The sequence below is a fragment of the Pimephales promelas genome, chromosome 17 (genome assembly GCF_988280905.1).
Source record: "Pimephales promelas chromosome 17, fPimPro1.hap1.1, whole genome shotgun sequence".
In the NCBI taxonomy this organism is placed as follows: domain Eukaryota; kingdom Metazoa; phylum Chordata; class Actinopteri; order Cypriniformes; family Leuciscidae; genus Pimephales; species Pimephales promelas.
In genome coordinates, this window is record NC_142785.1 from 29,783,974 (window position 1) to 29,809,901 (window position 25,928).

Genomic DNA, 25,928 nt, shown 5'->3' on the forward strand with positions numbered 1-25,928 from the left:
TGAGCAGATGAAAGAAACGCGGTCGGTATCCGAGGCGTATAACTGGGGCCGATGACTCATGTACCAGCTGCACTGCTGCAGAAATCCTTCACACGCTTCAGGTGAGCCATTAAACTTCTCGGGAAACGGCGTACTGGAATTACTGCATGCGGTACTCACACTGGGTTGCGGTGGAACAGGTGCAGCGGGGGTTTGGGCTTGATTAGCCGCTGTGCTTGAACTCTGCGGAGACCATGATTGCACGGAGCTAGCTAGTTCCTCGAGGAGAGAAGTTAGTCTCGCCAGCTGAGAACGATGAGAGGCTAGCATTGAAGAGCGGGTCTTGACCACGGCGGATAGATGCTGAAAGTCTGCTGGATCCTCGTTTGGCGAAGTCTTCTGTAACGTACGGACAGAGACGGTCGGATCCATGTGCAGCACTTTATTCAAACAAGCAGACATGAACACAGGCAAACACTTAAACAAAGGGGCAATCCAGAAACTCGTGGTCAAAACAGGCAATGGTCGAGGCAGGCAGCACAGGTTCGTGAACAGTCCAGGAAACAGGCAAGGGTCAAGAGTCCAGGGAAACACGGAGACACAGAACAGGGAAGAACGCTCGGAATTGCACGCTTACAGTGTAACAAGACTTCGCAAGGGACTCAGGCTTAAATAAGGAACTCAATAACCAATAAAGAAACACAGCTGAACATAATGAAACACAAAGAGTCCATGGGGAAACAAACATGGGGAGAGGGTGCCCTCTAGTGGCTCTCGAGGGCACCACGGCTGCTGATCGTCACAATATATATATATATATATATATATATACACTCACCGGCCACTTTATTAGGTACCCCATGCTACTAACGGGTTGGACCCCCGTTTGCCTTCAGAACTGCCTCAATTCTTCGTGGCATAGATTCAACAAGGTGCTGGAAGCATTCCTCAGGGAGTTTGGTCCATATTGACATGATGGCATCACACAGTTGCCGCAGATTTGTCGGCTGCACATCCATGATGCGAATCTCCCGTTCCACCACATCCCAAAGATGCTCTATTGGATTGAGATCTGGTGACTGTGGAGGCCATTTGAGTACAGCGAACTCATTGTCATGTTCAAGAAACCAGTCTGAGATGATTCCAGCTTTATGACATGGCGCATTATCCTGCTGAAAGTAGCCATCAGAAGTTGGGTACATTGTGGTCATAAAGGGATGGACATGGTCAGCAACAATACTCAGGTAGGCTGTGGCGTTGCAACGATGCTCAATTGGTACCAAGGGGCCCAAAGAGTGCCAAGAAAATATTCCCCACACCATGACACCACCACCACCAGCCTGAACCGTTGATACAAGGCAGGATGGATCCATGCTTTCATGTTGTAGACGCCAAATTCTGACCCTACCATCCGAATGTCGCAGCAGAAATCAAGACTCATCAGACCAGGCAACGTTTTTCCAATCTTCTATTGTCCAATTTCGATGAGCTTGTGCAAATTGTAGCCTCAGTTTCCTGTTCTTAGCTGAAAGGAGTGGCACCCGGTGTGGTCTTCTGCTGCTGTAGCCCATCTGCCTCAAAGTTCGACGTACTGTGCGTTCAGAGATGCTCTTCTGCCCACCTTGGTTGTAACGGGTGGTTATTTGAGTCACTGTTGCTCTTCTATCAGCTCGAACCAGTCTGGCCATTCTCCTCTGACCTCTGGCATCAACAAGGCATTTCCGCCCACAGAACTGCCGCTCACTGGATGTTTTTTCTTTTTCGGACCATTCTCTGTAAACCCTAGAGATGGTTGTGCGTGAAAATCCCAGTAGATTAGCAGTTTCTGAAATACTCAGACCAGCCCTTCTGGCACCAACAATCATGCCACGTTCAAAGTCACTCAAATCACCTTTCTTCCCCATACTGATGCTCGGTTTGAACTGCAGGAGATTGTCTTGACCATGTCTACATGCCTAAATGCACTGAGTTGCCGCCATGTGATTGGCTGCTTAGAAATTAAGTGTTAACGAGCAGTTGGACAGGTGTACCTAATAAAGTGGCCGGTGAGTGTATATATATATAGTATATATGAACTTTAAGAACAAGTAATAATGTGATATATGTATATGTGTGTGTTAAAAAAAGAACAAGTAATAATGTAAAATGATTACTTTAATAAAAAAAATGTAATGAGGTGAATTATATCTTTTTTATTAGTAGTATTAATTGTAGGCTATTATTTTTTGTTTGTGTGAATTTGAAATACAACACCCAAATTAAATGCAAAAACAAAATGTATTAAAATATAATTTGTCTGTAACACTTTACAGTAAGATTAACTATTTAAAATACTGGTAATTTTAATGTTAATTTCAACATTTTCTAATACAATGAACCAATTTGATTTAACTCGAAGAAGCCCAAATCCATACTGATCTTTTGTAAAAGATTCATATTTTTTTATTATTTTTTTTCGCACGTTAATCTGAATAATCAGGAAGTATGGCCATTAGCCACTGAGACTGTGTTTGTAAACTGCAATTTCATCTTTAGACAAACCTGTAATTGCACACCACTAAATATGCATGTATTGCAACTCCACTCCACAATTTGCACATGAATATACAACAGCATTCAGTGATGTGCATTAGTTCTTCCTCGTCTTGACTTGTTTGGGTCACACACCGATCTGCATTTTCATATTGTTTCTTAATCGTTCGAATGTGTAAATGTTGTTAAGCATTCCTGCACATGGATAGGGGTGTGATATTAATCAATCTCCAAAATCTTGCAGTATTCTGTTCAGTGATATGCGTCCGCCCATGCCAACACACTGTAGGACTTGTGCTGGGCAGCATTGCACAGTTAAGAGCTTTTTGTTGCTACATGATATCAGTGAAACCATAACTCAACGTGTGCTGCAATGCAGCAAGGGAATAAGACGAGGAGAGAGAGAAACAGAGAGAGAGATGAAGAGAGTTTTAAAGGTAAATAGACTGTCAGAGTGAAAATGGCTCTCTGCAGAGTGTAGCAGATGGATACTGTCTCAGAGGCAGTGTCCTCCTTCTGTGATGAGAAAGACAGGAGAATCCCCTCCCTCCCTCCCTCCCTCCTTCCTTTCCTCTCTCTCCTTCCCCTCCCGCTCAATCTCTTCATCAAACGTGCGGCAGATGGGACGCGGGAGTGATTTAGGCCACTAAACCCGCGCAGAGAATGTCGCTTAGACTGGCTTTCGTGGCTTCGTGTTGTCTTCTAAAATGGCTGCAGACACGCCAGAAGAACAGAACTAGAGTGTCACTTTGCTCTGGATCCATGATCCAATGAGAGGAGGAAAAACAATAAGTAAGATGGGGTCAAGTAATATGCTCCGACGAACAGAAGAAGATGGAGGAGTTGCTATGTCATTTCATTTCAAATAACTGTCTATTTTCATTTTTATTTTATGTGAGATTAATCTGGTCTCTACTGTATTGTATTATTGTATTCTATTGTATTTTATGTAATATATGTTTTATTTATTTTATTCTATTTTACTTCACTTTTGAGATTACTCTGGTAGGTATTTTCTTTATATGTTTTTCTTTATGTACAGTTTTTATGCGAGTTTGTTCTGTTCTCTGTTGTATTGTATTGTTTTCAGTTTTATTTATTTTATTTTATTTTACTTAACTTTCTTTCATATTTATTTTATGTGAGATTACTCTGGTGTGTATTTTCTTTATAATCTTTTCTTCATTTTTATTTTGCTTTGGCCTGTTTTTATGGGGTTTTTTTATGTGAGAATATTCTGTTCTCTATTGTATTGTATTCTGTTTTATTTTTTTTATTCTATTTTACTTAACTTTTTTCATATATTTTATGTGAGATTACTCTGGTGTGTATTTTCTTTATAATCTTTTCTTCATTTTGGCCTGTTTTTTATGTTTTTTTTATGTGAGAATATTCTGTATTGTATTATATTCTGTTTTATTTTATTCTATTTTACTTAACTTTTTTCATATTTATTTTATGTGAGATTGCTCTGGCATGTATTTTATTTATACTTTTTTTCTTTTTTTTCTTTCTTTTTTTCTTCTTCTTTTATGTGAGATTATTCTGGTATGTATTTTCTTTATGATTTATTCTTTATTTTATTTCATTTTATTTTGGCCTGTTTTTTATTTATTTATTTATTTGTATTTTTGTGAGATTATTCTGGTCTCTATTTTATTGTAATGTATTCTGTTTTATTTTATTAAATTTTACTTAACTTTTTTCATATTGATTTTATGTGAGATTACTCTGGCATGTATTTTCTTTATAATTTTTTTCTTTATTTTATTTTATTTCATTTTTTTTTTCTTATTCTTTTATGTGAGATTATTCTGGTCTCTATTTTTACTTTTTTAAAAGTGTGGATTAATTTGGTGTTTTCTCAGGAGAAAAACTAAAATCTGATAAATAGTAGCCAGTAACATTTGCTTTGTGATCTCGTTGTCATCCAGACACTAAGAGGTATATAGAATATCACATTTATGAATGTTAGAAGTTTCTTCACATGTAATTGACTGATCATCCACCCGACATCTCTGTGTGAGGGCAGAACACAAGTCCAGAAGACAGAACGCTGCCCGCTGCTACATGGCATCATGAATAATCGGAAGCTAGATCTCTTCTCACTTTTAACCGCCCTCAGAAATCAAAAGTATCATTTCCTGCAGGTGTTGTGTGATTTATTTCTAACATTGCAACACACAGGCAGCCAGAAAACACAATGTCTAAGTGGCCTTCTCACCTTCAGCTGCCAAAAGATGCTGGAAATTGACTGAATAAATATTCATAAGTTGATGGAGAGAGATTTGTTTACAATGTAACTCCAGTTGTATCATTTGAGTGTGTGTGTGTACTTTCATTGGTGAGCGTCTGATCTTTCCGAACTTGTATGTATATTTCATGATGTAAGCTGGGAGAGTTTGGCAGTCAGTGCACATGCATTAGTTTGCGCAAAAACATAAAGATGAACACAGAAACAAATCTTGTAATTAATGATACTTTTCTCACCTCCCAAAAGCCTCTTCCAGTCCTCTTACTTGAAGATGTTATCGTAATGTAAATTAAATATTTAGTCTAAGATTATCTGTGTACAAACATCTCACACTCGTGCTTTTGGCTCTGTGATCTCACTTACATTTAGTATTTGTATACAGCAAACACATTTGTGTATGATTGGATAGACAAAGATGAAATATAATATATCAACTGGTTGATTAGATAATGATAATCCTATGATAATCTTTTAGGTGAGGCTTAACTGTTATGCATAAATGCTGCACATTTTTTCACTTGAGAAAGAATACGTTTCTGGTTGAAAGCAAAGCGTAGGCCTAGTTGAGTGTTGTTGGGTTTAGAGACCCACCAAATGCTGCCAATAAGTAGACCCAGTATTAAAGAAGCATTAATCAGTTAAGTAATGTAAATTGCATTATATAAAAATATATAATTTATGGCATGGCCAACTTCACTGTTAGCCCGACTTCTCTTCCATCTGTCTGGTGTGTTCTAACAGCGGTTATCATTAGTCTTTCTCTCCTCTGCCGTAGGTAGTTTGACCCTCTACCCCGATCTCCCCTTCTGTAGTTTGATATCAGCAGAGGGCCAGACTGAGAAATCACAGCAGGTCACGAAAATACTCGCTCCCGGCAACACAAGGCCTCATTCTCTTTCTCTCATATCATTTCTCTCCTCTAATGTTATCGACTCGCGCTACTTTTTGGTCTTTCTGGTTCTTATCTTCCTTCCCTTTGTAAATGTTCTCACATATATTGTATTGTCTTAAGCACAGTTCAGACTGGTTTCCCAAATGACCTCAATGCATTTGCATAATTGAATAAATTTTAATTTATTCATTTAACTGCAAAGCAGTATTTTCAGCATCATTACTCCAGTCTTCAGTGTCGCATAGAGATCATTCTAATATGCTGATTTGCTTCTAAAGAAACAACCAACAAACAGGAACTAATTGTCTTGAAAGGAAAACTAGTCCCATCCGAATATGAATAATGACTCGTTTTTCTACTGTTCTTTTGAGAAACTGTTCTAAACACTGCTGATATTCCACCTCCCTGCTAAAAAATAATGCGAACCCAATACTGATTTTGTAATCTAAACCATTATGACTTGAAATACCTATCCTGCTGCTCTCTGATCAGACGGTAGAGAAAGTCCCCATTGCTGGATGAATGCCTCACTACTGGAGACCAGCTGCCATTGATTGAACACAGCTGTGAGCCGTAACCAATGGGCTGAGAGGAAAAGAAAAGGGGGTGGTGGGTGGAAAGGGTGTTTTAATTATAATCAGGGATACAATCATTACATCAGCGCTCTGATTGAAGAGCAACTCAGGAGGTGCCGACACACATCCACACACACACACCGGAGCAATTTAAATCCCAAACATACCTTATCAAATCCAGTCCACGGGATAATGCCCGGCCGCGTCGCCTCAGAGAGCCGGTCTGTTCACTCGGTGTCATCTTGGGAACACCTCTAGGCCGCTTATTTAGGTAGTTAATAAGCATACAAGTGCAAGTTAACAAGCACAGCTTCTACTTAAATGGGAAAAGACAGAAATCTTCAGATCTATTTGTCAAGATTGAGTTTCAGTAACAAGCAGTGGTGTCATAAATCTAGCGTCTATAGCTAAAAATAGTGTTCTTTTACAAATAGTGGCACTTTCAGTGTTGTAGTCGAGACCACCTCACTCGAGTCCGAGTCGAGACCGAGACAGAGAGAGTCGAGTCCGAGTCAAGACCGAGTCCATAGAGAGTCGAGTCCAAGTCGAGTCCAAGACCAGAGATGGTCAAGTCTGAGTCGAGACCGAGACCAGTGAGGGTTGATTACCTAATTTACTTAGAGAAATCCTTTTTTATTTTACTGAATTTACTTAGAGTTTAAAAAATATGATCAGTTTAGGGTAAAAAGGCCACATAGTAGGTGGTGTTAAAAGTAATTTTATTACAATTTGTCATGCGCAGTTGCGCACTAGAAAATCACCAATCACTGGGCGTGTCAATCAATTTAAAGAAATATTTTATTAACATACATTAATAATCATGAAAAATATTTTGAATTGAACTCGAGTGGACTCAGGAATAAGTCCGAGTCCTAAAAAAAAAAAATGTTAGAGTACGAGTCAATTCCGAGTCCAAATGCAAATGAGTCCATGACAAGACCAAGACCATTAAAATATGGTCTCGAGACGAGTCCGAGACGAGTCCGAGTCTCGAGTACTACAACACTGGGCACTTTTAAAGTTTTAGTTCAGTACTTTAAACTTAAAGCCCAGTTTTAAGATCATTTCTGATGAAATAAAACAGTTAAGATTGAAATTTGGACAGATACCCCACCCCCAACCCCGACCTACACAATGGTTGTCTATGTGCACTGGAACATTCATTCATCATTCATAAAATGCTTTAAACTTTAGTTTACAAAGACGTGAAACTCACCGAGTGGTCTGGGGTGTTCACTGATATGCTCACACACTCAAAAAAAAAAAAAAAAACCCTGCTAAAGATAATTTCCAACAGTTTTTATCATAGTTTTTGTTCGACTTCATTGACTTGACTTGGTACAAAAACTACGATAAAACCTGTTGGAAAGCATCTTTTCAGCGATTTTTGTGCGAGAATATCACTGAACACCCCAAACCACTTTCAAACACAGAACGTTTCCGAATGGTCCCATGAGGTTATTTTTTTTGGGAACCAAACAAGAACGTTATAGGAACGTTCCATGTAGGTTATTTTAGGTTCCATTTTTATAACCTAAGGGGAATATTTCTCTTAAGGGAAAGTTCTAGGAATGTTCTGGGAACCAAAAACTAACGTTCCCAGAACCTAAATTTGTTTGCTGGGGAGTTTCACGTCTTTGTAAACTTTAATTACATTGTATCAACGTAATAACATGTTTAATCCATTTTATCAATGATTGTTCCAGTGCACGTAGACATCCATTGTGTATTTGTCCAAATTTCAACCTTAACTGTTCTTAAAAAAGGGGTTTAAAGTGTAAAATACCGAACTAACTCTTTAAGTTAGAGGTTTTAGGCTTCAGTTGTCATATTGGGCATTATGTTTGTATGTCAATTCCTTGACGTGTGTTGGAGTTAAACTGAAGGGATAGTCCACAAAAGGATGCTTTTGACTGTTGAGACAAGTATTATTTCTAAAAAAAGGGCAATAAAAATAGCCCAATTCTACTTGTGTTATAAAGCCATACTATAGATTTGTGTAAGTCCAGATCTTAATGCGAGTGATTAGTCACTAAGCATTGTGTTACAGTATGTTGTATGTTCAGAGTCTCCTCTAGTAACCACACACTTTGAGACCCACTACGCTGATTATACACGTGTACACTTGTTTTGTCAAAGTGTACCTTTGCCATTTGTTATCCAGCTGATTGATTGTGAGACACTGAAGGAATAGTCCATACACAGTTAGGTCCATTTTTTTTTTGACTGAGAATGCTGACACTTGTATTCTTGAGAGTACAAGTCATTCCTGACAGATCAGGATGCACACTTTGTGTGTACTAACATACACAATTTGAATCCCTTTTAGAAGATGGAAGTCTTGATTTAACAAGCAGCTCTTTTTATAGGTGTCGCCACTGACTAAATGCAAGCTGCATTATTTCCTGACGGAAGAGCTTGCTCAAACATGAGGATTATCCAAGATTCCAGAACATATTTTTTAATCCATGTACATTTTTAAGGGGATTTCCAATGTTTACCGTTTAAATGATTTGACACCCATGACAGTTTTAGATGTGGAAGCTTCCAAATGCTTTTAGAGGCATCCGTTGAGTTACCGTCTCATGCATGCTCAAGATATGGTGTTTACTTAGTTGTTGGATGTTCTGTCATCCTAAAATTATAGCTGGAAATATTTGCTAACTGTTGAATGCATACACATTGGATTTCTATTAAAGCTCTATTTACAGTAGATACTGCCCATTCAGTGAGAATATCAGCTGATGTGTGTACAGAATATGTACTTTATATTAGTTAAGGCACTTGCACACAAGATAAACACTCACAAAGTTTGTTCTTTAGCTGAACCAGAATTTAAAAAACAGGTTTAACTTTTTCAATGTCATTAAATCAGCTGTGGAGAATTTGGTCTCTCTCCATTCATTTTAGAAGTGTAGTTGTTTGCCTGTTATATGCATACATACACTTTAAAAACAACATTATTGGTATCTGTGGTTACATGAAGTACTTGTAACATCCATAGAACCTTTCAATTCCACAAAAGGTTATTTATAGTGTGTATAGAGGTTCTTCTGATTATTAAAATGATTTTTTGGGAACAATCAATAGTTCTTCAATGGCATTGATGCAAATCTTTAAGACTGTAGGGACTTTAGTCAGATTGTATAGCAGCAAAATGTACAGTTTTATCATTTTTATGTTTGCATGAAAAACTCGAAACTTGGCAAATCCTTGAATTTTTTCCTGCATCATTGACATGCACCGTTCTAATTTAAATCAGATTTTCAGCATTCCCTACTGCATATGGTCATTTGCAGACAACCTTAATATCAGTAGCTGTGTTAGTCAAGTCAGAATTACTAGTAATTGAGTAATTTAGAATCCTCTAGATTTCTCACATTTAATTATGTTTTATTATATTCCTGACCTTTTAAACCTTGATGAGAGTGCTGTTAGTTCATAGAAAGGGATTAGCATTTCTGCATTCATTAAACCAAATATGTCATTCTTAACTCCACTATGATCTCTCAACTTTTATGATTAAATGTGTGTCTTCTGTTTATTACCAAAGCATGACTGAAGTGTCTTATGCTTGCCTGGTTTAGCGACCCCTTATGTCACCAAGAACACTCGAAAATGTGTATATCATGTTACCCAAGTGCAATCTTTCTGTAATCATTTTACATTAGATATGCTTTTACATCTTCATAACTTTTCTGTATTCTGATAATATAGGATTAGAAATTGTATTGTGAATGTGTATATGACTGAATCCAAAAGTACTATATTATGCCAACTTGCCAAGCCTTGTTAAACAGCAAAATATTGATTAAAACTTGGAGTTAATTAGTGATGGACTTCCTGTGCCAAGCATCTGTTGTTTTGGTTCTCTGTAAGGAAATATCATAAATTACTTCTTTTAATGGAATTTTTCCACCCCCAAATGAAAAATCTGTCTTCATTTACTCTCCCTCGTGTTGGTCCGACTCTGTTATTGAGAAATCTTTCATAAAAGATGAAATGGGATGTAAGAATATCCAAGTGGATGCTTAGTTAATGATGACAAACTGTTCCTTTACCATCAGTGTAAATTGCCATTTTACTTATGTAAGTGCATGTAACGTATGTGTTATAAGTGTTACCGAATATGTTCTTTTACACATGTTAATTAACATCACTTAAATGTATAATTGCACTGTAACAAGGACACCTTAAAATAAAGTAACCAAAATTCCAATGTGAAACATAATGGTGCCACATTGAAGCTAAGTTTGCTGAAAATATGACTAATATTGATTAAAATTATCAAGGGAATAATTTGCGACTGCAAAAAATAATTTTGTATTCATTATGAATGTTTGTAACATGAATGAACTTCAGAATCTACTTGCCTACTCATATTTTTATGATACTGTGAATTCGGAAATACTTATTTTGTCACATACTGTATTATGCCTACTATATATGCAATTTGGGATGCAGCCAAACACTTTCTGGTGAAATGCCATAAGACCAGCAGCATGCATTAGTATAATACACGGTCAATTTTAATTCCATGTTGACTTGCACTTGATGCTGTACTCATAATAAATATCTTTTGAGATCATGCAGAAATATAAAAAAAAAAATGTTCATGTCATCTTTTCACAGGAGATTCAACATGGCCGCTGCTGTCGTCTTCCAAGTTTGTCGCATCCTGGCTTGAACGCATTTGCGTTCTTTCTCGAGTGCTCTAGAGTGCATGATGTAAATGCATTTCGACGGCCTTTCGAAGATGAACGACTGAAATATGAACCTCATTCAAGCTTTCTGGACCTCCGGTCCGACGTCTGATTAAATCGAGCCCCTCAAACGACCATCAGAGGGGGGCATAAGGAGTAGAGGTGGCTGCTGGTTGGTGGTGGTGGAGGACGAGGAGGTGGAGGAGGAGGGGGCTTTGGAAACCATCTATACCCTTTGGAATATACCATTTGTGGAATATCACTGTGCGTTTGGAATATTGCTGAACTTTGGGAGTTTCGCTGTAAATTTTGGGATCATTTCGGAATATTAGGAATTTTCGCTCCTGTTCGCAGTCATGAAGGTGAACCCTAGTTCTTGTTTGTGTCCTGTACTTTTGTGCCTGTGTTTTCTGGAGAGGGGTTACGAGGCGAGCCGTTTCGCCCCGGCCAAAGTCATTTCCAGGAGCCACAATGCGACTCGCAACCACAACCAGACTAAGGACGGGGAAACAGAGGTCCACCATCGGCCCAAGCGGGGATGGATATGGAACCAATTCTTTGTCTTAGAGGAACACATTGGTCCAGATGCACAATATGTAGGAAAGGTAAGCATATTTCCTCTGGAAATTTTTCAATTCCCTTATTTTGTAATTGTTACAACCCACATAACTTCACTATACATTCAGTGTGTAACATCATATTGTTTTATTCCTACCATCTATGCTTGATTTATATATATATATATATATATATAGACTCTAAAAAATGCTGGGTTGTTTTAACCCAACTTTGTATCAAATATGGACAAACCCAGCCACTGGGTTACATTTTTTCATTACATTTTTAACCCAACATTTGGGTTTGTCCATATTTTACCCAAAGTTGGGTTAAAACAACCCAGCATTTTTAGAGTGTACTTGGTCTTAGCTAGTATATGTTAATCTACCTTATTTATTTATTTTGTTTTTTTATTTTATTTGTTTTTTATTCAGTTTACTTTCCTGTCTTCGGGTTATGTCGCAGCCATGAAAAATTATTTGCTACTTGCTATTGGACCAAAATAAATAAATAAATAAATAAAACAGCTAAAAAAAGCCTAAGCTGGTTTAGCAGGCAAGTTTTAGAGGGGTTTTGGCCACTTTTTCAGATGGTCAGGCTTGGAGACCAGTTGACCAACCAGCTAAACACCAGCTTGGCCAGGTTGAGAGACCAGCTAAGACCAGCCGAACAGCTTTTATTTCTTCTTCAGTGGAGTCTTTTATTTGAAGGGAAGGACTTTAACGAGTATATCTGCTAAAAGGTATTTTGGTTCACTTCAGGAGTACACTAACATATACTCTAGATGACCGCAAATCTAATAAACAAGGCAAAAAGACTGTCAAGTTTGGCTGAATTATCTAACCTGGACAACTGTGCTCACCTGTCTATAACCCCTGTAGAACCATATAGGAAACCAAATAGACCAGCCTGACCATTTTGTCGGCCTTTAAGACCAGCAGATACACTGTTCTTGTTGTTACTGGTGTCATTTTTAACAGGGATATAAACAGCAGTCTTAGATAATGTTGAAACATTTTAGACCGTCATGAACAACATAAATTTGTAAATCAAGCAAGTGACCTTTTGTTCTTTTCTCTGACCTTATTCCATCACTTGTCTGTGCCCGCTGGCCTTGATCGATAACATCTTTGCATGGAGTTAGCTTAGTACAGCAAAACAGGAGCTCAGAACTGCAGCTTGACTTATTGGTTTGTGTTTGAGATTTGACAGCCTTCATCATTTTAGCTGGAAGTCATGCCGGTTCTCCTGTGTTTGCCTCATGGGCTTGTCGATCTTTTGAAACATGAATTTTGCGCCTGTGCCAAATAGCAATAGGGCCATGAATCTATTAGCATTAGCAAGTCAGTCTAGAATGAGCATGGACACTTTCGCAGTGACCACAGTTGAGTGTATTTTACCCGATGGCTATTTAAGTTACTTTATTTAATTATTTTACTTTAATACTTTGAGATCTTTATGTGGATGATGTGGATGATGGGGATGAGGGTGAATTCCTCTTATCATGACAAATGTAATTTTCAAATTCAGTCTGTTTTCATATAATAAGTGAAACACTAATAATACAGACCAATGCTTTTTTATGTGCCATTTTTACTAACATTTCCGTCCAAAATGTCTATTGAATTATTAGACTTGGAAAATATTTGAAACACTGTATATTTACTGCCCACGTAAATTTCAAAATTTTCATAAATTCGGCCATGGAAAATGTATATGTTAAAATAAAATGAGGTACTGTAAATTGTCATTTTCAGTACTTTATCGGACTGGGGGCAATTTACATTTCTACATTACTTATTCTTTTTTTTTTTATTATTTTATCTCTTTATTTAATAAGAAATTTAATTTACAGACCAAAATCTACAGAAACTCTACATGCTTATACATTCATCCTCACATTCATACCCCAGAACATGATGCATACAACACTTTTACAAAATGTATTACGACAGAAGAATAATATTACATTACTTATTCTATTTTACATTGTATTATTGTTTTATACGGAACTATTTAATAAGTAAACAATAACAAAACTATTGCAAGATATTAGAAGTGCACAATTCGGGATTCATTTAAGGATCACAATTTTAAAAATAAACCACAATTCTCCCACGATTCTCAACAGACTACTTAAAAAATAGCATGTAATCTACTAGAGTCTCTCATACAATGTTAATTTTTGCAGTCTATTTAAAAATTTGATTTAAACTGACTAAAAAAAAAAACGTGTTGAATCAATGATTCAATGATTCACTCATAAGAACTTCACTTGTTTCATTACTAGAAGAATCAGCATTTTTGATTGAATCTATTGAATAAATAATACAATCATTTTAACAGTAATTTGTCGCAACCTACTGGTGTAATTATGTAATAAATACAATCGTTATTTAAAGTGCCATGTTACTTTCAAAAGGTGATACACTCTGTATAAACGTTATAAAAAAAATGTAACTTATAAACCCAGTATTTCAGTGATAATATGAATATTTGTAACAGAAGTAACAATACTGAGTGTTTCATACATGACAACTGCTCTCTCTGGCTCGGCGGCAGCACCAATGCATAAATGTTCACTGTGATTGTACTTGTTAAAGGTTTACAAAGTGGAATCATTGTCCTTTAGGAATGAGATCATGTGGATGTTTGACTCGAGATCACAATCTTTCAACAAATAATCATGCAGACAACATTTTATTTGGAAATCTATTATAAACAGAACCTATTCACATAACAGTAGAAGCTTAAAGACACACTGCCACTGTCCTTGAGCTCCCCAGTACTCAAAAACTGCATTACGCACCGTAAATTGATTCAATAAATGTTGTTTAATGGGGACTCTGAGACTGTTAGCAGGGGGCAACGCTCCATCCCAGTGTCCTCCTTTTATTCTCTCTGTGTATCGTCTCTCTCCCTCTCTCTGAAGCGGAGATTGATTCAGCAGGTCATGTCCATGTGCTTTACGTCTCTCTACTGAAGCGTTGTACAATGAGGCCGTAGGAAGCTGGTTAAGTTGTCTGTGTAGCCTTTGGTGTCTCTTATCTTCAGAAATATGTAAATGCGTGCCGGTTATTCAGTATTCAGGGTACTCAAGCATACGGTAACGCGGGGAGAAGAGAGACAGACGTGCAGACAGAGAAAGCTAGAAAAAAGAGACAGGCATTATTACTTGCTGCCTTCAAATCATGTTGGAATGATTGTATTTATGAGGTGAGCGGTCAGGAAAGACACCAATATATTAGAAATGAGCGTGTGTATCATACCTGGAGAAATATATTCATTAGCATTCTCATGCTCGTGGCTATCACAGGAAGTATGGGATTCGAAATCTGCCACGAAAAAAAAAAATATATATATATATATATATATAGGAAAATATATATTTTCCCAAATATATATATATATATATATATACCTAAAAATAAAATACATGTACCTTTATTTTGAAATAACTTTCAAACAGCTTTACTGGTTGTAAATGCTAAAAGATATATTGTAATATAATTAAATATTTGCAAAAAATGTGTTGCTTTAAAATAAAACGTTACTTTGTGAATTATCATTTGCAAATTTACAGATTTACAAATTGAATCTACATTAATTTATTAAAAGTTGTTTTTGATTGTCTGTATATTTGCATTAGTTTGTACACAGTTTTTTTTTTTTTTTTTTTTTTTTTTATGTACCTGATGCTGGTGAAGAATAGTGATAAAATGGCATAAAATACCTTTACATAATATACTGATTATATAAAATAGTGGTTTATGTCACAATAATTTGCCATCATTTTCTGTGAATAATTTATGAGAAGCATAAAATACATATAAAGCATGAATTAGTCCCAAAACCATCCGAGCAAAATTAGAATGCAAATCTCAGCATAATTTTGACTTCTGAGCTCATAAGTACAAACTTCCCAGGAGGGCTTGGAGACAGCAATGGAAAATTGCCTCTTTGAGAGAAAATGAGACAAAAATGCATTTTTATGACAATGAAATGATGACAAATGCTCTATATATTTACATCTTCATGTTTTAACTTTAAGCATGACAGGGAAATTGAATGCTTAAGATAGTGATTTGTGCATTTCTGAGCTTTTATACTGAGTAAAACTATATATTTTTATATTTTTCATGTCTTTTTTTAAAGTCTTGATTTTTGTGGTCTACTAGAAAAGGTTTTCTCAAATGGTCAAAATCACATTTTCACACATTGCTGCAAGAGTAATGTGCTCTGATTGGTTAGCTGGACCAGTGTGTTGTGATTGGTCAAGCGCTTTGAGCAATGAATGTGAGTTTCAACTATGGCTGCACAATCGCAATGAAACCGCACGTGATTTGGCAAAGACTGCGATAATTTTATGCGCAGTTTGTCAGTGCATTTATGAACCTTTTGTTGGACAAGAGATCATAAATGCTTCTGGAAAAGATGTTAAACGAGTGTTGCTTTATCAAATAAACGTTAAAAGTGACTCAAACTCACAGTGCTTTCAGATGGAACAGCGTTTACAGATTGCGATTAATCGCACAGCCCTAGTTTCAACACACTACTAACACAAATCATCCATGCCATGCCCCTTTTTTTGCGCATGCCTTGAGGGATATTGTGACAGGCTCATATTCCTGGAAGAAAACTCAAGACTCAAGGCGTTTCAGGGAATTCAGGAACTGTGACACTGACAGAATAACTCATTTTGGAGTGACTTTGTACTTACCTTTGCAGATCTTTTTTCATGCTCAAACAGCAACATTACACACTAAAACAGTTAAAAATTTTGAAAAGTATAATAGGTCTTATTTAAAGGGATAGTTCACTTTGAAATTAATTTTTGGTATGTTTTAGCTTACCTCAAGAGCATCCATTATGTCTTTGTTTCCGCAGTTGTTTAAATTTTGATGTTTTTAGGTCAAACCGTTCTTGTCTGACAGTCATATGATGGAGGTCTATGGTCACCACCTCAAAGAGCATGCACAGAGAAGCCCAAATTAAACATGACTCAATGACTCGTAAATGTAAGTACACATTGATGGCCTAAGACACGGAACGAGCAGTTTGTGTGCGAAAACGAAGAGAATTCATATCGTTTTTACCTCTTGTAACCACAGCCACGTCTGCATGATCCAACGTTCAACATAGTCTGTTGATATATCGAAATCGTCTTTCATTGTGATTTCCTGTATCTAAATATGTTTAGATCTTCACAGTGAAGGGTATCTCTGTGTAAACAATGAGTGACACACACGTGTGAGATAACACTTCCGGCGCTTGCGCAGACCGAAGCGCCTGCGCCCTCAGATCTATGGACATGGCTATGGTCACAAGAGGTAAAAACGATATACAGTAAATACTGTTCGTTTTCTCACACAAAACGCTCGTTTCATGTCTTAGGCCATCAATGTGTACTTACATTTACGAATCATTAAATCATGTTTAATTTGGACTTCTCCGTGCATGCTCTTTGAGGTGGTGACCATAGACCTCCATTATATGACTGACAGACAAGAACGGTTTGACCTAAAAATATCAAAATTGAAACTACCGCGGAAACAAAGACACCTACGTCTTGGATGCCCTTGAGGTATAAGCTAAAACATACCAAAAATTAATTTCAAAGTGAACTATCCCTTTAAAGCCACATACAGTACTAGACTTTGTTTTAGTGTGGCCTGACATTGTAACTGGAGTGCTACATGGCTATTAAGCAGATTTAAAATTGCATTACTTCAAAATACAGCTTTATTAGGCTGCTAATTACATGAAATAATAATTACTTTTTGTCTTTCTGTATTAGCATATCCGCACGACTGCTTCTGAAGAGCTATGATTGGTTAGTTGACTACGGCAGGTTGTATTAAGAGACCCCCAAGCCCTTTGGCCACCACTGTGCTTCTTGCTCAAACAGTTTACAAAAATTAAACAAGGTTTACAGCGTCAACAGAATATGCTAATCCGCAACGATAAAATGCCATTAAGAGCAAGCTGTTATGAGGGATTTAATTTGACATGCGCATGCAAAAGGCAAGGTCCCAAGATCGTTAGTGCGGCTAACTCCCTCATATTTAATTACCGCCTCTATCACAGGGGCTGGTAAAATATGGCCATGATGCGAAATGACCCTTAATTAGATCGGCAAAGACTCTAGACAATTAATCCTTCAGCCCCTTCGTTTGTGTGTGTGAATGTGTGTGTGTTTATTTTGAGTCTTTGCTTAATTAAAACTTGCAGACGCCTGCAATAGAACAGGAAAGGTTCCCGTGAGGGATGACAAACTGATATGATAGACCTACTGCTCTTTATTTTTTTGCATTGAGTGGTTGAGTGGCTCACTGGTTGCATCTTTATCCTCAAAGATGGATAAAAGGGACTGGAAAAGCTGTTTCACGAAAAGACTCGCGCAGTGTTTAGGGGTCAAAGTACCATATGATTAGAGTGATCACCTCATCAGCGTTCCATGAAGCAATTTCGTAATGAATGTACTATGGATAAACAACTCATTACAGCTCGATTACCATAATTTCTGTAGTTGATGCAAATAACAGTGCATTTTCATAATTCTCAACGCCATTTTTCGATGGTACAGTGAAATCAAATATGAATTGCAGCCCATATCTTGTTTCATATCTCACAATTGTGACTGTTTCTAGTTGTGAGTCACGACTTTAATCTCACCGTTGTGACTATTTCTCATAACATGGACTTCATTATGTCGCTGCATCTGAAAATGCATACTCTCTTTGAGTAGGTACTTATTTTGAACAAGTTATTCCTTTGCAAATTTGCTGATCATTTTGAATCATTAGTATGGTGTTCCTAATAATCTTTTAGGTGAGTGTATATATTAATGTGTGTAGTATGACTGTAATCTGGACGTACTACATTCGCCATGTTGTCATTGTCATGTGACCTGCTACCGGCATCAGTTGAGTCTCTTCTGTCTTTCATAAATCACTCTCACATTGGCTCACGGAATAGTAAAGTGTCCTTCGTATGCACACTTCAAAATCTCGCCGGAAATAGGTCACCCAGCAACTTTTTGCCTACTCTTAATTAGTCACATACTGTTTTTCGCCTACTACTGTATAAAGGAGGACAGTGTGCAATTTCAGATGCAGCTTTTGTTTCTATTTTTACGTTTATTTTGCTTTCATTTTTTAAAATTTATGTCAGAAAAGGGATTCCATAAAGATATAAAACATAATTTAAATAGATTATTGATAAATATGAATATATTAATTCTGGATGCTGTATATTGATTAATGTAATAAAAAAATGTATATTAATGTGTATGTATATCAATATGAATTTCAATGTTGACATTAAATTTTAGTTAATATTAATTACTTAATTATTCAAATGTATGTGAATTAAATGCATGTATTAATGACGTTATATCTCACAATGTGACTATTTCTTAATCTGTGCTATTTCAAAATTACCTTATATTTTTAAGTCTGATCTGAGGCAAAAAGCAGATTTCATCATGAATACTGTATATGCTACACGTAATAATATATATATATATATATATATATATATATATATATATATAATTATATATAATATTATATAATATATATATATATATAAATAATAATTTATAAATTAACATGCATAATATATATATATATATATTGTGCATGTTAATTTATAAATTATTATGAATATTAATATATTGTATAAATAATAATATAAATATTCATATTGACATTAAATGTTAATTATGTATTATTTGAATAAATAAAATATTTAAATATGTAAATAAATGCATATAAAAATAAAGTATATTTATTTAAAACAATTTAAATAAATGATAACTGTTGCACTTGTTATTAATTTAAGGTGTTGCAGGTCCAGGTACCACTTTAGTCATTATACTGTGAATAAACTCTATTTTTTTTTTTTTTTTTTTTTTTAGAAAAACAAAACCAAAAAAAAAAATTACTTAAAGTATTAAGGTACTTTTAACTCCTTTAACTTAACCAAGCATGAGTTATAAAACACAGCATGCATCATCTAATAACACAAGGTCCTTGACTGAGGTAGTAACTCACCCATGTGCGTTCATCCCCGACATTGGGAGACTGTTATTTTTCATGCTCCACATGAAGACACATGTGCAACATGTATGATATATAATGTTTGTGCAGGTGATGGAATATTTTGTGCGGTGCAGTGTAATATATTGTCAGACCTTGAAAGGGGATACTGCAGTTCTGCCTCCTGTCAGGAATCCTCTCTTCTTACAGAAGGGTCCTTGAAAAACTTTAAGCTAGGTCTATGTATACACCCATACATTACCCAAGAGGAAGAGGAGACAGAGAGACTCTATCCTGTGATCCTCTCTTTAGCTGAACTAACAAAAATCCCTCTCATAATCTTGCATTTTTAATCTTGTGATTCTTTAGTAAGCACTAAAATGTTAAACTGGATTAGTGTCTTGAGAGAAGTTTAGAGTAAGTCAGTCATGCAGTAACTCAACTCTGAGCTCTACATCTTTATATAGTATGCAAATGTGTGCATTTTGTATGTGAATTCAGTTGGTATATTGTGAAAAGACTGATTTAGTTGTTGTTGTTTTTAATTATTTATTGATTTTCAGATACTGGTACTTTTGACTCCTTTAACCTGACCTATGTAGATATGCTGACCACATACCTTTTGAGTGACAACTGCATTTATTGTTGGGAAAACTGCAGTTGCCCCTACGGCTACTATTTTAGAACGATTTTGCAGTCTGAGACAAATTTTACATCCTCAAATATTTATTTTCTGTAAGGACCAAATCTGCAGTCATACACAGCAATTTTTTATGCTTTCCCTTAACAATGATCTTTCATCAAAATGAGTTCACTCTGAGGAATAAGTAGAAAACCCACATATTTGAAAACTCTTCTCACTTCTGTCCAGCCTCAACTGACTCCAGATTGTAAATCTTGCTGCGAAACATTTACATAAAGTTGTTTCTTTTTAGTATTGGAGAGCCTCACACTAAAGTTGTGTTTGTTGTGTCCTTGTGGATGGTGCAATCTCCCATATTAACATGATTTAATATTACTCTTACTCCTTAATAATACATTTGTATGCAAAATTGGCTTACAAGAAAGTGCATATTGAAAACAATTGAAAAGTGCAGGGTAACTCGAGCAGAGAGCTCAAGAAGGCTGCAAATGCTTTTGTTTTTCTGTAGGGTTTTTACTAGGTTTATATAAATGGTTTGAGTATATTTCAACATAATGTGTCCAAAAACCCCTCCAGCCTCAAGTGTGTCTGTTCTGCTCTGTCAGCGTTACAGGTCTTGACATATTCTGATACAAAAGGTGTTTGAATGTTTTATTCATATGGTTACGGATGGTCCCTTGGCAGAATCAAGGAACCGTTTCCACTTTGAGTAGCGCAGGATGGAGAAGCTAGTGTTCAAGGCTAAACTTTAGCCTTCTCTTATGAAGTTTTATCTAAAATACAAATGCTTGCCACGTAAGGAAATGTTCATTACAGTTTGTTTGAGATCACTCACTCACTCACTCAATCACTGACTCACTCACTGACTCACTCACTCGCTGACTCACTCACTCACTCACTGACTCACTCTCTCACTCACTCACTCACTCACTGACACACTCACTCACTCACTGACTCACTCTCTCAATCACTCACTGACTCACTCTCTCACTCACTCACTGACTCACTCTCTCACTCACTCACTGACTCACTCTCTCAATCACTAACTCACTCACTGTCTCACTCACTCACTGACTCACTCTCTCAATCACTCACTGACTCACTCTCTCACTCACTCACTGACTCACTCTCTCACTCACTCACTGACTCACTCTCTCAATCACTAACTCACTCACTGTCTCACTCACTCACTGGCACACTCACTCACTGACTCACTGACTCACTCACTCACTCAATCACTCACTCACTGACTCACTCACTCGCTGACTCACTCACTCACTCACTGACTCACTCTCTCACTCACTCACTCACTCACTGACACACTCACTCACTCACTGACTCACTCTCTCAATCACTCACTGACTCACTCTCTCACTCACTCACTGACTCACTCTCTCACTCACTCACTGACTCACTCTCTCAATCACTAACTCACTCACTGTCTCACTCACTCACTGGCACACTCACTCACTGACTCACTGACTCACTCACTCACTCAATCACTCACTCACTCACTCACTCACTCACTGACTCACTCACTCACTCAATCACTCACTCACTCACTCACTCACTCACTCACTCACTGACTCACTCTCTTAATCACTCACTCACTCACTGACTCACTCAATCACTCACTCAGTCACTCGCTGACTCACTCACTCACTCACTGACTCACTCTCTTAATCACTCACTCACTCACTGACACAATCACTCACTCACTGACTCACTCTCTCACTCACTCACTGTCTCAGTCACTCACTGACACACTCACTCACTGGCACACTCACTCACTGACTCACTCACTCACTCAATCACTCACTCACTCGCTGACTCACTCACTCACTCACTCACTGTCTCACTCACTCACTGACACACTCACTCACTCGCTGACTCACTCCCTCACTCACTCACTCACTCACTCACTGGCACACTCACTCACTGACTCACTCACTCACTCACTCAATCACTCACTCACTCGCTGACTCACTCACTTACTGACACACTCACTCACTTGCTGACTCACTCACTCACTCACTAACTCACTCACTCACTGACTCACTCACTGACTCACTCACTCACTAACTCACTCACTCACTGACTCACTCACTGACTCACTCACTCACTAACTCACTCACTCACTCACTCACTGACTCACTCACTCACTCAATCACTCACTCAATCACTTACTGACTCACTCAGGTTGAGGAAGTAAAGGCTGTTTAATATTAGGCTACTCTTTTATTTCTACACTCAATAATGATCAAATTTTTGCCTGAAACATCTGAGACGTACTTGAGTGTGTACTTGGCTAAATAAAATTTGAAAATAGTTAGTTTGCTGAGCTATAAAAGAGCAACATCTGAGAAATATATTTTTTTCGTCTGGGCTACGGCTGCACTCATTCTTTTCTTTCTTTGGTGCAGTGTTGACCAAAGGCACCTGATTAGAAAAGTGCAGGCTAGAGAAAATTAAGCGATTATTGAACCACTATTCAAAGACACTCTACACACACACACACACACACAGCCACACACTGATTAAAAGCTATTCAGAGGTAAAGAGGATAAGTTTAATCAGAGACAAGTCCACTTTACTAATTGTGAATATAAAGCTCTGTGGTGATTGATGAGTTTATTTTACTCTTTGACCTCATTCTCCTTCGCTCCTCCTCATATTCCCTTCATCTCCCTCTCCTTCATTCTGTCTTTCTCTCCCACATCTGAAAGACTTTCTTTCCTGTCATTGAGGATGTTTTTTTTTTTCCATCACACACTCCATCCATCCTGACTCACACTTAATGAAGCCTGTCTTTACTCATTTTGCTTCAAAATTGTACAACAATTTCGTGTAATTTTGTCCCACATAATATTCGATAACATTCGATGAGTGAATCATAATTACAAGTTGGTAATAACTTTTCAAAATTATATGTGTGTATTTAAGGCTAGTCAGTGATATATATATATATATATATATATATATATTAGAAATTCTGGAATAATGTCTTATGAAATACCCAGGTTTTAGAAAGATCAGTTCCTGTCTTCTGCCAGATGAAAATAAAAAGTGGAAGAAGTTAATTTGCTGTGTTTCCAAGGTTACAGGGTTACTGTGAGCATTATTCAGAGGTAACAAGTCTCTCCTGGTAATGGATGTTGCTGTACAAGTGTGAGACTTTTTATTCAAGGTGTCATTTTTTTAAGGATATCCTGAGGGCGAAATAACATTAGAAATAACCAAGTCTTTGATAAGTGAACAACACAAAAAGGCTGTAAAAAGTGAAAAGAAATAAGTCATTGTAAAAAATGCTATTTCTTGTTTTTAGACATTTCAAAAATCTTAATCATCATTTTCTCTTGTTTTCTGGGAAAATTGCTTAACAATCATTATCAGTTTACATGCAAATTATGAAATGACTTGTTTTCAAAGGGTATATCTTTTCTTTTCTTACTCTAATATCGTTAATTGTTTTTAGTAAAAATCTAACAATTTAATGATGTTGATTTAAAACTGAATAAAAACTCTCAAGTAAAAAAAAAAACACTTAATTTGCACATTTTTTTGAGTTGGACATTATTGAAAACAAGACTTTTAGGCATTACACGACAAATAAATATTAATCATAATCTTTCTCATTTTCTCTGGGAAAATGATCTAAGCATCTTTAAAGATTAATTTACTTGCAATATATTATATTACTTGCTTTCAGAGAATATGTTTTAAATTAAGTTTTTATTTTTCTTACTAAGCAAAAATGTTTGCCAATGGAGTAAAAGATAAATAAACTTAATTTGCTAATTTATTGAGTCAGACATATTCTTTAAGGCAAGTCTTGCGCTTTTTATAACTTGAACAATAAAAATAAGTAATGAGAAATGTATTTTTGCTGATTTAATCTGAACTCGCACTATGTATATGCCTTTCTCTCTTCAGAAAGAACTTGTTTAAGTGGAGGAAACGTTCCTTCTCACAATGTTCTTAGTGTCACATCTGCTTTGCCGTTTAATATTTTAGCTTTATATGTTTGGTTGGCTTGATATATTTGAATTTGATATAGCCTACTGAGCGGATTCAGTTGTATGTGTGCCGCTTAAATTTAATTGATAAAGTTAATACATTGCACTCTGTTATCACTCCAGAAATGATGGCCCACCCTGTGTTTTAGCTGGCTGGTCTTGGCTCTATTGACCCAGTGCCACTTTTATTTCCTGCCATTATAGTGAGGGCTTGACTGAGCGTCAGAGGAGCCGGTGCAGAGACAGAGTGTGATATATTAGCCTGTGCCCAGCTAAGTCAGTGGCCAAATTAGAAGCCTGACTGCAGGTTAAGTGAAATTTATGTTCCCTTGTGTAGCTGGGACCAAATTTGGAAGCAGAGGCGGAGTGTAAAAGGAATGGGGTTGGGTTCGGCAGTCCTGATGGTGTAGCGTTTGGGATTTCACAATGAATCCTGTTTTATTTGTCACAGGGAGTACTGTATGTGTGTGTAATCCCAACTGTACCCATTATCACAATGCCATTATTGCAACAGCAGCAGTAAATTACACCCAACTGGAATGCTTATAATAGGAAACATTTCACTTGCAGTGTAAATGTGTTTGTGTGAGAAGGGTTTTATCTTAATTTAAAATTAATGTAAGAACGGATCAGACAGAGATGATCCGACTAAGAAGCAGAACTCCACGGAGAGCCCAAATCAGCAACCCAGGACCATAAATAAGAGACCCGTCCAGTCTGAGCTAACTAACTCCTCCACAGCTTCAAAACAAAGAGCGCTTGTACGAGATTAACTTGAGAACAAACACTTAGGATGTCAATATTTGGCAGATTTTAAAAGGACTGATTGGTTCAGAGAGATCATAGAGAGCCAAAACAGACCTTCTTCCTGAAGACCTCTGTCTGACCTCTCTCTTAAAATCCTCTTTAAAACCACTGCCGTTCCATTTCCGATTGCTTCAGATCATTACAAAACAATGCTAGACGGACTTTTAAACATCATTTCATCTACATAATGTCTGCAACCCACACATTTGACTATCAGACTACTGTGATGTTGACAATCACTCATTGTTATCCTTTTTTAATAAGTATTTATTAGTTAATGTAAGCATGGAGTGTTTGATATCAGCGTGAATGATTTTTAATTTCTTGAATTATGGTATGAACCTATCCTATTGGTCAGAACTCCTCCAAAGCATTAGATGAGATGACTAGATGAGATCTGATCAGATGAAAATGGGTTAAGGATGGTTTTAAAGAAGTAGTTCACTTAAAAAAAAAAAAAACTTTTGCTGATAATTCATGTCATCCAAGATGTCCATGTCTTTCTTTTTTCAGTCGAAAAGAAATTAAGGTTTTTGATGAAAACATTCCAGGATTTTTCTCCATATAAGGGACTTCATTGGGAACCAAACGGATCAAGGTCCAAAAGACAGTTTCAGTGCAAACTACAAACTGTTCAAAGGGCTTTAAAGGATTCCAGGCGATGAATAAGGGTCTTATCAAGTGAAACGATCGCTCATTCAAGTTTTATAAGCTCAAATGGTCACCTTGCTCTGTTCTGTGATGCGCATTCATGACTCTCCTGTTCGAACTTGTTCATCAAAATGAACGAATCTCTTTTTGAGTCAATTTGTTCATTTTGTTTGTTGAATGAACCAAATGACTCGAAAAAAGATTTGTTGATTTTGATGACGATATTGAGGAGAGCATTTTTAATTATAAAACTTAAACTTTATTTATTTTTGAAAT

At 36.6% G+C, this 25,928-nt stretch overlaps 1 protein-coding gene across 4 annotated transcripts in view; it reads left to right on the plus strand.

Moving 5' to 3' along the window:
- The window catches only part of LOC120474747 (cadherin-18), a 218,080-nt gene that overhangs the window by 122,837 nt on the left and 69,315 nt on the right, over nt 1-25,928 (plus strand). For all 4 annotated transcript variants that reach the window (XM_039665305.2, XM_089122348.1, XM_039665304.2 and 1 more), the window contains one exon: nt 10,865-11,540. In XM_039665305.2, coding sequence (XP_039521239.2) covers nt 11,292-11,540 — 249 coding nt within the window. In that variant the 5' untranslated portion in view covers nt 10,865-11,291. The remainder of the gene's footprint in view (nt 1-10,864; nt 11,541-25,928) is intronic.